The sequence below is a fragment of the Amblyraja radiata genome, chromosome 15, assembly GCF_010909765.2.
Source record: "Amblyraja radiata isolate CabotCenter1 chromosome 15, sAmbRad1.1.pri, whole genome shotgun sequence".
Taxonomy (NCBI): Eukaryota; Metazoa; Chordata; class Chondrichthyes; order Rajiformes; family Rajidae; genus Amblyraja; species Amblyraja radiata.
In genome coordinates, this window is record NC_045970.1 from 48,943,813 (window position 1) to 48,956,679 (window position 12,867).

At 42.1% G+C, this 12,867-nt stretch overlaps 1 protein-coding gene across 1 annotated transcript in view; it reads left to right on the plus strand.

Moving 5' to 3' along the window:
* The window catches only part of stambpl1 (STAM binding protein like 1), a 43,852-nt gene extending 31,197 nt beyond the window's left edge, over window positions 1-12,655 (plus strand). Inside the window, exons 8-11 of the mRNA XM_033034374.1 lie at window positions 4,913-5,050; window positions 7,832-7,944; window positions 10,843-10,942; window positions 12,304-12,655. Coding sequence (XP_032890265.1) covers window positions 4,913-5,050; window positions 7,832-7,944; window positions 10,843-10,942; window positions 12,304-12,360 — 408 coding nt within the window. The 3' untranslated portion in view covers window positions 12,361-12,655. The remainder of the gene's footprint in view (window positions 1-4,912; window positions 5,051-7,831; window positions 7,945-10,842; window positions 10,943-12,303) is intronic.
* Window positions 12,656-12,867: the final 212 nt, after the last annotated feature.

Below are 12,867 nucleotides of genomic sequence, written 5' to 3' on the forward strand. Positions count from 1 at the left end.
TATTGATCTTATATTATATATTATTTGAATGTAGATGTGAAGGATATTGTGTATTTAGTTGAAGAAGACATAGATGCGGATTAAGGTGGATAGAAATTCTCATTGGATTGATGTCCGGGTGCAACGGGGAGCTGGGGGAGTCAAGAAGGCTACTCCAAAAAAAGCCGCCCTAATAGTAAAATGCATGATATAAAGGTGAAGACTGGGGGTGATGGAGTAACCTTCTGCAGTTGGAATGTAAAAGGAATTAATGAACCAATTAAAAGGGGAAAGGTGTTAGCTCAGTTGAACAGATTGAAGACAGATGTCATTTTCCTTCAAGAGACTCATCTTAAAAAAGATGCTCAACATAGATTAACAGCTAAATGGATTTCTAAGGTGTATCATTCTACATTTATTCATAAATCTAGAGGAGTTGCAATAATTATTCGCAAAGGTATACCTTTCATACAAAGTTCTATTATAGAGGATAAAGAAGGCAGATATGTAATAATTACAGGGGAATTATATTCAAAAAAGGTAATTTTAATGAATATATATGCCCCTAATTTTGATAATCCACTATTTTTTAAGAAAATATTTAATAATATTCCTATATCCACTCAACACAATTTAATAATTGGAGGTGATTTAAATTGTACTTTAGATAACTATCTAGATAGATCATCTGCAAAAAGGAAAGCTGCCTCGAAATCAAGTAAATTCATAAATGCTTTTATCAATACATCTAATATTAAAGACATCTGGAGGTTAGATAATCCATCCGGACGAGAATATTCTTTTTTCTCGCCCGTACATGGAACCTATTCGAGGATAGATTATTTTTTAATAGATTCTAAATTACTTCCTTTTACGTATGACGCAAAATATCATAATATTATCATCTCGGATCATGCGCCATTAACATTTAAGATAAAATTAAAAGATATATCTAATAAAACTACTACCTGGAGATTTAACCCTCAGATATTAAAGGACAATGACTGTTGTAAATATGTGATGGATCAGATTAAATTATTTTTTGATACTAATGATAATCCTGAAACTTCTCCATCACTATTTTGGGACACATTTAAGGCATTCATGCGTGGCGCAATAATATCCGCACAAGCACATCTCAATAAAGAAAATCGAAAAATAGAACAAAATTTAGAAAATGAGATAAAACGTCTAGATAATGAAAATATAAAACAGCCTTCCAAAGAATTAAGTAATAAAATTGCATCAGTAAAATATAGATTAAATAAAATATATTCTAATCAAGTGATTAAACTTTTTCAACAAACTAAACAAGTGTATTTTGAATTTGGAGATAAGCCACAAAAATTACTAGCACGACAGCTTAGAAAATTAGAAGATGAGAAGATGATACACGGAATTAGATCTGAGTATGGAAATATATTGATTACTCCAAAAGATATTAATGATAGATTTTTACAATATTATAAAAATCTTTATTCGTCAAAACTAACAGGACAAACAGATAGTATGGAAATATTTTTACAAGAATGTCAAATCAATAGCTTAGATCAGGAAGGTAGAGAATTGTTAAATGCTGAAATAACAGTAAAAGACATTATAGAATCAATTAGTTCGCTAAAGAACGGAAAAGCAGCGGGCCCGGATGGCCTGAGTGCAGAATTTTATAAAAAATTTCAAGATCTGATTTCTCCAAGATTACAAATAATGTATAGATATGCATATGACCAAGGAAAATTACCAGAATCTCTAAATGAATCCACAATTACACTCATCCCTAAAGTAGATAAGGATTTGGAAGATCCTGGATCATATAGAGCGATTGCCCTTTTAAATACAGACCAAAAAATATTAACTAAGGTCTTATCTAGGAGATTAAGTTTAGTGATCTCTAAATTAATACATTATGATCAAACAGGTTTTATCCCAAAACGTTATTCATCCCATAATCTCAGACGCTTGTTTAATATTATATATTCAAAAAGAATACGAGATACGGAACTAGCGGTTATATCATTAGATGCAGAAAAAGCGTTTGATCAGGTGGAATGGATGTATTTATTTAATATAATGGAAAAGTTTCAATTGGGGGATAGATTTTGTAAATGGGTAAGAATTTTATACTCGAATCCTATTGCAAGAATTTTGACTAACCAAATTTTATCAGCCAAATTCAAACTCTCTAGGGGATGCAGACAGGGATGTCCGTTATCACCCTTATTGTTCGCATTGGTGATAGAACCATTGGCGGAAAAAATTAGATCTGAACCTGAAATATATGGCTATAATACTGATACAACAATTAATAACATTTCTTTATATGCAGATGATGTTTTGATTTATATTACAAAACCGGAAATTAGTATTCCCAACCTGCTAAACATTATAACTAAGTTTGGTGCATTTTCTGGGTATAGGGTTAATTGGGATAAAAGCGAGATTATGCCAATAACAGGAATAAATCTAAATACATTACAACAATACCCATAAAAAGTAGTTACAGACAAACTTAAATATTTAGGGATTAACGTAACTAAAACTCATAACTCATTAATAAAATCCAACTATCCTCAACTATTAGATAAACTTAGAAAAAATATTTTATATTGGAAAACACTTCCTATATCCATGATTGGTAGAATAAGTGCCATAAAGATGGTATTTCTACCACAGTTGTTATATTTGTTTCAGGCTATTCCTTTTTTTCTTCCGAAAACTTTTTTTAAAAAAATTGATAATATTGTCAATAGTTTTATTTGGGATTATAAAAATCACAGAATAAATAAAAAACATCTATGCAAAGCTAAGATAAATGGAGGATTAGCACTTCCAAACTTTTTATATTATTTTTGGGCTGTTCAGATTAAGAATATGAATTTCTGGTGGGTAAATATGGATCATGAACCGACATGGTTAAATATAGAAAAGGAAGACTGTCTACCTTTCAATGTAGGTTCGATAATTTTTGCACCAACGGAAGTACAAAAAAAAAATTATAAAGACAACCTAATAATATATAATAATAGACGTATTTGGAAACAAATAGTTAAGACTCTACATTTGGATAATCTCTCATTTAGATTACCAATTATGAATAATCCATCGTTTAAACCTGCTATATTAGATGGGGGGTTTAAACAATGGGATGATTTAGGAATTACAAGGATAGAACACCTTTATAGAAAAGGAAAATTTCTTTTATTCCAGGAGTTACAAGATATTTATGGATTGTCTCCACAACATTTGTTTAGGTATTTACAAATTAGAGATTATATTAAATCCAATACACAAGATTATAAAAATAAAGAAGCAGGATTGTTAGACGAACTGTTTAATTTATATCCAAATACAGAAAAATTAATAGCCTATATATATAACATCATTTTGGATAAGGAGAATCCAATAACGGAAATATATCGTCAAGCATGGGAAAATGAAATGGGATTGGCTATAACAAAAGAAAACTGGGAAGAAAGTCTACAACGAATACACCGGTGTTCATTAAACGCCAGACATATATTGATACAATTTAAAGTATTATATAGGTTACATTATTCGAAAACTAAATTAAATAGTATTTTTCCGAATCTCTCCGCTATTTGTGATAAGTGCAAGAAAGCAGAGGCAAATTTAATACATAGTTTCGTTACATGTCCTAAATTGAATTATTACTGGACAGAAATTTTTAAAGTTATTTCTGAAGTCATCAAAGTTAAATTGGACCCTAACCCAAAGCTAATAATATTTGGAATTCCGGATTTACATCTATCACTTACAGTAAATCAAAGAAATTTCTTTGATTACTGTTTGATAATTGGGAAAAAAATCATATTGAAATTTTGGAAGGGAACATTATCCCCCACAACCAAAATGTGGGCAACAGAGATGATGGAGACGTTACATCTGGAAAGAATTAGATTTGTCCTATTGGACAAGTATAATTCTTTTGAACAGATATGGTCTCCATATATACAGTATTTAGAGAAGTAGCTGTTCTTGGCAACACAGCTCGGCGTGCACCCTGCGGGATTTGGTGAGAATAATTCATTTTTATATTGGAATTAACATATATGTCTTTATTGATACTATCACTTGTAGTAGTGTTATTAACAATACATATTGTGGTTTTTCAAATTTTTTTTTTTTTTTTTTTTTCGTTTCTCTTTTCTTATATATAATCAAATTATTATTTAATCACTCTCTTAATGATTTATAACTGTTCTATTCTTTTTCTATCATTATTTCTAAAAAAAATAGTAGATAAGTATTACTAGTGTTTTACTTAATGCAAATTGAATTAATTTGATATAAAGTTGTTTGAAGCATTGTAATTGATTACCTTTAATAAAAAAATATATTAAAAAAAAACAATAGAGAGAACAAGGGGGAAGGGGATGATGGTTTAGGTTTGTTTGTTGTCACATGTACCGAGGTACAGTGAAAAGCTTTTGTTGCGTGCTATCCAGTCAGCGGAAAGATGTGTAGGTTAAATGGCTTGGTCGTTTTTGCTTGGTGTCGGTGTAAATTGTCCCTAGTGTGGGTCCCTAGTCGTTCCTCCAGGTTGTGTTTGACCTCACTCTGGTGACTATGGAGGAAGCCCAGGACAGAAAGGTTGGTGTGTGAATGGGAAGGGGGAGTTAAGGGCGTCATTTGCGCGTCATTTACACGACATCCTAAAAATTGGTTTGCATGCATGATGCGCGCGTGGCGCGGCGTGGTGGCGTATGCAGTGACGCGCGGTAGTGCGCGGCGCCCCACGAACTTGCGACGCGCAAATGACGCCCAAGTGGGACGGGCCCTTTAAGGTGCCTGGCAACCGGGAGATCGCGTGGGCCAAGATGGGAATGTGCGAAGTTGTTCCGGTAAAAAATAAAACACCGTGACAGGTCACATTTTAACGTTGAGGCTTTTTGTTCTGTTTTTCTGTTTGCAGACGCACGATGAGTTTACAATCACACACGTGATCATCCCAAAACAGTCGGGGGGGCCCGATTACTGTGACACCGAGAATGAAGAGGAGCTGTTTACTGTTCAGAATGAGCACGGCCTCATCACTCTCGGCTGGATCCACGTAAGTTCACAGGTTATAGGAGTAGAATTAGGCCATTCGGCCCATCGAGTACTGCGCCATTCAATCATGGCTGATCTCTGCCTCTTAATCCCATTTTCCTGCCTTCACCCCATAACCCTTGACACCCGTTCTAATCAAGAATTTGTCTATAGAAACATAGAAATTAGGTGCAGGAGTAGGCCATTCGGCCCTTCGAGCCTGCACCGCCATTCAATATGATCATGGCTGATCATCCAACTCAGTATCCCGTACCTGCCTTCTCTCCATACCCTCTGATCCCCTTAGCCACAAGGGCCATATCTAACTCCCTCTTAAATATAGCCAATGAACTGGCCTCGACTACCCTCTGTGGCAGGGAGTTCCAGAGATTCACCACTCTCTGTGTGAAAAAAGTTCTTCTCATCTCGGTTTTAAAGGATTTCCCCCTTATCCTTAAGCTGTGACCCCTTGTCCTGGACTTCCCCAACATCGGGAGCAATCTTCCTGCATCTAGCCTGTCCAACCCCTTAAGAATTTTGTAAGTTTCTATAAGATCCCCTCTCAATCTCCTAAATTCTAGAGAGTATAAACCAAGTCTATCCAGTCTTTCTTCATAAGACAGTCCTGACATCCCAGGAATCAGTCTGGTGAACCTTCTCTGCACTCCCTCTATGGCAATAATGTCCTTCCTCAGATTTGGAGACCAAAACTGTACGCAATACTCCAGGTGTGGTCTCCCCAAGACCCTGTACAACTGCAGTAGAACCTCCCTGCTCCTATACTCAAATCCTTTTGCTATGAAAGCTAACATACCATTCGCTTTCTTCACTGCCTGCTGCACCTGCATGCCCACTTTCAATGACTGGTGTACCATGACACCCAGGTCTCGCTGCATCTCCCCTTTTCCTAGTCGGCCACCATTTAGATAATAGTCTGCTTTCCTGTTTTTGCCACCAAAATGGAGAACCTCACATTTATCCACATTATACTGCATCTGCCAAACATTTGCCCACTCACCCAACCTATCCAAGTCACCTTGCAGTCTCCTAGCATCCTCCTCACAGCTAACACTGCCCCCCAGCTTAGTGTCATCCGCAAACTTGGAGATATTGCCTTCAATTCCCTCATCCAGATCATTAATATATATTGTAAATAGCTGGGGTCCCAGCACTGAGCCTTGCGGTACCCCACTAGTCACTGCCTGCCATTGTGAAAAGGACCCGTTTACTCCTACTCTTTGCTTCCTGTTTGCCAGCCAGTTCTCTATCCACATCAATACTGAACCCCCAATGCCGTGTGCTTTAAGTTTGTAAACTAATCTCTTATGTGGGACCTTGTCGAAAGCCTTCTGGAAGTCCAGATACACCACATCCACTGGTTCTCCCCTATCCACGCTACTAGTTACATCCTCGAAGAATTCTATAAGATTCGTCAGACATGATTTACCTTTTGTAAATCCATGCTGACTTTGTCCAATGATTTCACCACTTTCCAAATGTGCTGCTATCCCATCTTTAATAACTGACTCTAGCAGTTTCCCCACTACCGATGTTAGACTAACTGGTCTATAATTCCCCGTTTTCTCTCTCCCTCCCTTCTTAAAAGAGAGTCTATCTCTGCCTTGAAAATATCCACTGACTTGGCCTCCACAGACACCTGTAGCAATGAGTTCCACAGATTCACTACCCTCTGAATAAAGAAATTCCTCCTCGTCTCCTTCCTAAAGGAACGTCCTTGAATTCTGTCCTTGTCTGACCCCTTTTGGTGTGCTGGCCATTCTCACTTGCTCCACCCATCTGCCAATGAACCTGTTCCTCCCCTCAACTGTATCCACCTATCACTTGCCAGCGTCTGTTTTGCCAACAGCTCTCTTTCCCAGCTTTCTCCCCCCAAGTTCCTCCTCGACTCTTTTCTGAAAGATTGCCCTTTAATTCTGAGGCTATAACATTCTGGGAATTGTAGGCAATTCCATCTCCTTCCCGGTGGATCAGCGGTAGAGTTGCTGCCTCACAGCGCCAGAGACCCGGGTTCAATCCCGACTACGGGTGCTGCCTGTACGGAGTTTGTACGTTCTCCCCGTGACCTCCCACGCTCCAAAGTCACGCAGGATTGTAGGCTAATTGGCTTTGAGGAAAGAAATGTCCCTACTGTGTAGGATACTGCTAGTGCACGGGGAAACGAAGGGTCTGTGTCCGTGGTGTGGGAGCCATTTATGCTTAAGATAGTTACTGTTAGTATATTATAGTATTTTGTCTAGATATTTCTAATTGTATCATTACGAGCGCTTGAGGGTGGCATTTTGATACATAGATGGGTGTGAATTTATCTAGATGGGAGTGACTTGCATTGAACTCAGCGATACGACAATAGACAATAGGTGCAGGAGTAGGCCATTCGGCCCTTCGAGCCAGCACCGCCATTTAATGTGATCATGGCAGATCATCCCCAATCAGTACCCCGTTCCTGCCTTCTCCTCATATCCCCTGACTCTGCTATTTTTAAGAGCCCTATCTTACCGAACCTCTGAGGCAGAGAATTCCACAGACCCACAACTCCCTGTGAGAAAAAGTGTTTCCTCATCTCCGTTCTAAGTGGCTTACCCCTTATTCTTAAACTGTGTGGCCCCTGGTTCTGGACTCCCCCAGCATTGGGAACATGTTTCCTGCCTCTAGCGTGTCCAAACCCTTAACAGTCTTATATGTAGGAGAGAGGTTGTCAGTGGGAGAGGCGTAGAATGAGTGCAATGCCCACGTGTACAGCCATAGATTCTTCTCACGCGGAGGTTTTTCATTTTTTTTTCAGACCCATCCGACACAGACTGCGTTCCTTTCAAGTGTGGATCTTCACACTCATTGCTCCTATCAGTTAATGTTGCCAGAGTCCATCGCCATTGTTTGTGCCCCCAAACACAATGAGTAAGTAGACGCCTCATTACATTTCTTGATTAGTATTTGTGTTGGAGGTTACGGGGAGAAGGCAGGGGAATGGGGTTAGGAGGGAGAGATAGATCAGCCATGATTGAATGGAAGGAGTAGACTCCGGGGGCTGTGTGGCCTAATTCTGCTCCTATAACTTATCACTTTTAAATCAATGTGGAGAGGATGTTTCCACTAGTGGGAGGGTCTAAGACCAGAGGCCACAGCCTCAGAATAAAAAGACCTACTTTTTAGAAAGGAGATGAGGAGGAATTTCTGTAGTCAGAGGGTGGTGAATCTGTGGATGTTATTGCCTCAGACGGATGTGGAGGCCAAGTCAGTGGATGTTTTTAATGCAGAGATACATAGATTCTTGATTAGTGCGGGTGTCAGGGGTTGTGGGGAGAAAACAGAAGAATGGGGCTAGGAGGGAGAGATAGATCAGCCATGATTGAATGGCGGAGTAGACTTGATGGGCTGAATGGCCTAATTCTGCTCCTATCACTTATGACCTTATGACATAGAGATATGAAGACGCTCATTATTTGTCTCTTTACGCTTGCTTTGAGGGGAATCTAACAGTCCTGGTTTTGTTTAGGAAGGAACGCCTGGCAAATTGATTCTTGGGTAGTCTGAGGAACTTCGAAACATATTGAGGCAGGGTTTGCAACACCTGTTATGCTAATGTAGAGCATTGCCTAGGGTGGCACGGTGGCACAGCGGGTAGAACTGCTGCCTCAGGCGCCAGAGGCGCGGGTTCGTGCCTGACCACGGGTGCTGTCTGTACGGAGTTTGTACGTTCTCCCCGTGACCTGCGTGGGTTTTCTCCGGTTTGCCTCCCACACTCCAAAGACGTGCAGGTTTGTAGGTTAATTGGCTTTGGTAAAAATTGTAAATTGTCCCAAGTGTGTGTAGGATAGTCTTGGTGTACGGAGTGATCGCTGGTCAGCAAGGACTCGGTGGGCCGAAGGGCTTGTTCCCGCTCCGTATCTCAAAACTAAATTAAATTGGTGATCGGATGGTGCTACCCTTTGTCATTAGTGGCACTCACACCTCTAGAGGTCGGGGGTCAAGACCTGCTGTTGAGACGTCAACATAAACTCTCGACTGATTTTTTTGGTTTAGCTCAGGTCATTTATTTATCTATTTATTTATTTATTTATTTATTTTGTATACATAGTGAGAAAGAAGAGAAAAAAACACGATATAAAAGAATAGAACAAATTACCAATTACCAAGTTTAGTTTAGAGATACAGTGCAGAAACAGGCCCTTTTGGCCCACCGTGTCCGCACCAACCAGCGATCCCTCGCACATTCTCACTAGATACTCGCTAGAATTTAGAAGATTGAGGGGGGATCTTATAGAAACTTACAAAATTCTTAAGGGGTTGGACAGGCTAGATGCAGGAAGATTGTTCCCAATGTTGGGGAAGTCCAGAACAAGGGGTCACAGTTTAAGGATAAAGGGGAAATCTTTTAGGACCGAGATGAGAAAAACATTTTCCACACAGAGAGAGGTGAATCTGTGGAATTCTCTGCCACAGAAGGTAGTTGAGGCCAGTTCATTGGCTATATTTAAGAGGGAGTTAGATGTGGCCCTTGTGGCTAAAGGGATCAGGGGGTATGGAGAGAAGGCAGGTACAGGATACTGAGTTGGATGATCAGCCATGGTCATATTGAATGGCAGTGCAGGTTCGAAGGGCTGAATGGCCTACTCCTGCACCTATTTTCTATGTTTCTATTAACACCACTCTACACGCACGAGGGACAATTTTACATTCATACTGAAGCCAATTAAACTACAAACCTGCACCTCTTTGGAGTGTGGGTGGAAGCCGGAGCACCCGGAGAAAACCCACGCGGGTCACGGGGAGAACGTACAAACTCCGTACACCCGCAGTCAGGATCGAACCGGGGTCTCTGGCGCTGAACGGCAGCAACTCTACCACTGCGTCACGGTGCCACCATGAAATTATCCTGTATGAAGTGTTGTTTTGTGTTTTTCTTTCTTTAATGGTTGTAGACGGTCCCCAAGGCATTACGGCAAAGCAGGGCCAAGCTGTTATCCGTGAGATCATCGACTTAAATAGACGGTCTGGCAGCTAATACATTGCCAGGTTTTGCACTGTTGTGTCTCCCAGCTCACATCACAGTCTGCTCTTCAAAATCACTTCATGGTCTCTCATGTATATCTGTTTTGCTCTCCCCACCAGAAAAATGCTTTCTCGCCCTCTCTCTGCCCCCCCTCTCTCTGCCCCCCCTCTCTCTGCCCCCCCCCTCTCTCTGCCCCCCCTCTCTCTGCCCCCCCTCTCTCTGCCTGCCCCCCCCTCTCTCTGCCCCTCTCTCGGCCCCCCTCCTCTCTCTGCCCCCCTCTCCTGCTGCCCCCCTCCCTCTGCCCCCCTCTCTCTGCCCCCCTTCTCTCTGCCCCCCTCTCTCTGCACCCCCCCCCTCGGCTCTGCCCCCCCCCCTCTCTCTGCCCCCCCCTCTCTCTGCCCCCCCTCTCTCTGCCCCCCCCCTCTCTCTACCCCTACTCTGCCCCTCTCCCTTTCTCTCTCTCTCCCCGCTCCCTCTCTCGCTCTCTGTCTGCCCTCTCCCTCTCTCTAGGAAAGAGGGAGAAGCAGAGAGAGGGGGACAAAGAGTTAGAGAGGGGAGGCAGAGAGTTGGGGGTGGGGGTGGAAGGGGGTTGGGGGGCAGAGGATATTGGTTTATCTTGCCATCATGTTAGGCATGGACTTTATGTACATGAGGGCCTGTTCTTGTGCTGTACTGTTCTACGTTCTACACTATTTTCGTAGAGCATAGAATACAGTACATCGCAGCAACAGGACCTTTGGCCCGCAATGTCCATGTCCAACACGATGCCACATTGCTGAAGCATCATCTGATCTATTTTCCAGGACGACAGCCTTCTGCCTTACGCCGGCCGGGATGCTGGAGGTTTCCACCTGCCGCAAGAAAAGTTTCCACCCGCATTCGAAAGAGCCCGCACTCTACCAAGTACGTACTTCCCCCGTTGTCAGATGCAGTTGCCATTTCCTGCTGGTCCCCATGGGACAGGAAGTGGAAGCGGGAGTCGGCCATTTTGTCCACTCGACAAGATGGCGAATCTTTTTACCTCGGTGTCACTTCCCCGCATGTATTCCCACACCCAACGGCTATCTGAATGACCTATGGTGATCTCTCTCTTAAAAATACTCGACCACTGAGCTTTCTAAGCTCTCTTGGGGTGAGAATTCCAAAAATTTACCATCATCAGGGTGAAGGCATTTCTTCTCACAACAGCCCTGGATGGCTGACCTGTTATTTTGAGACCACGTCTCCTGTTTCTAGACACCCCAGCCAGGAGAAACCTCCCTCTCCCTCCAGTTTTCTCTCGCCTCCCGTTCTACCCCCCCCCCCCCCCCCCCTCCCCCCCCCTCTCTTTGTAGGGCTTGTAGGACAATTGGCCTCTGTAAATTGTCCTTAATGTGCAGGTAGTGGATGGGAGAGTGGAATAACCTATAATTTGTATGAGTGGGGTCGGTGTGGACTCAGTGGGCCGAAGGGCCTGTTTCCATACTGTATCTTTCAATCCTTTACTTAAAGAATACACTTGTGCCAGAGAACCGGGTTCGATCCTGACCTCGGGTGCTGCCTTTGTGGATATGCATGTTCATCTCGTACCTGCATGGGTTTCCTTCGAGGTGCTCCCAAGGGCATAACCCTGGCCTCTGCAAATTGTCCTTAATGCGGAGGGAGTGGATGAGAAACCGGGATAACATAGAACTAGTCCAAACGGATGATCGATGGATGGCGTGGACTCGGTGGGCCGTAGGACTTGTTTCCGCACTCTATCTCGAAACAAGGGTGTCGGGTGTGGGTAAGAAAGTGGCATAACATAGAACGAGTGCAAACGGGGTATCGATGGTCTGTCTGGAATCGGTGGGCTGAAGGGCCTGTTTTCATACTGTACCTTTCGATCATTCAATCGATCAATCAAACACATAATATTCAATTGAGGATTGTTTATGAGGTTTGATACATTAGTCTGTGAATGGAACAATGGGCGGCACAGCGGTAGAGTTGCTGCCTTACAGCGCCGGAGATTCCGGTTCGATCCCGGGTCTCCGGGCGCTCGTCTGTACGGAGTTTACACGTTCTCCCCGTAACCGCGTGGGTTTTCTCCGAGATCTTCGGTTTCCTCCCACACTCCAAAGAGGTACAGATTTGTAGGTTAATTGGCTTGGTATAAATGTAAATTGTCCCTAGTGTACGTGTGTAGGATAGTGTTAGTGTGCGGGGATCGCCGGTCGGTGGGCCGAAGGGCCTGTTTCCGTGCCTAATCTCTAAAGGAAACTATGCCTCTGATTCTTTTTCAGACTTGCAAACACATCGTTGTAAAAGATATGACTATAATCATCTTGGATATGAGGTGACAATATGGGACCACCACATACATGGAACTGGTATACATTATCTCTACAGCAAAGATGGAAACATTTCCTTCAGATTTCAATGACCAGTTTTGGCAAACCATTATTTAACTAACACTCCTTTTGTACGATTGGGTTGCAAAAAAAAAAGCATACCAGTGACTGATATTTATTTTTGAAACGCACCAAATATTTTACAGGTATAACGTGGACTGACAACGCTAGTTATCCTAAAGAGAATGTTTGTAAAATCGAACCCGCAGTTCCGTCAGAAGCTAATAAATATTGTTTTCTTTAATACATGGTTTTCTCTTTGTTTCATTGAGTTTCGAAATACGGCTTGAATTGTTCCAACAGACTTGTCTGGGCGGAGTTTGCACGTTTTTTCTCCCCGTGACTTGCGTGGGTTTTCTCCGCGATCTTCGGTTTCCTCCCACACTCCAAAGACGTGCAGGTTTGTCGGTTAATTGGCTTTGACAGAATTGTACGTTTTACCTGGTGTGTAGGATG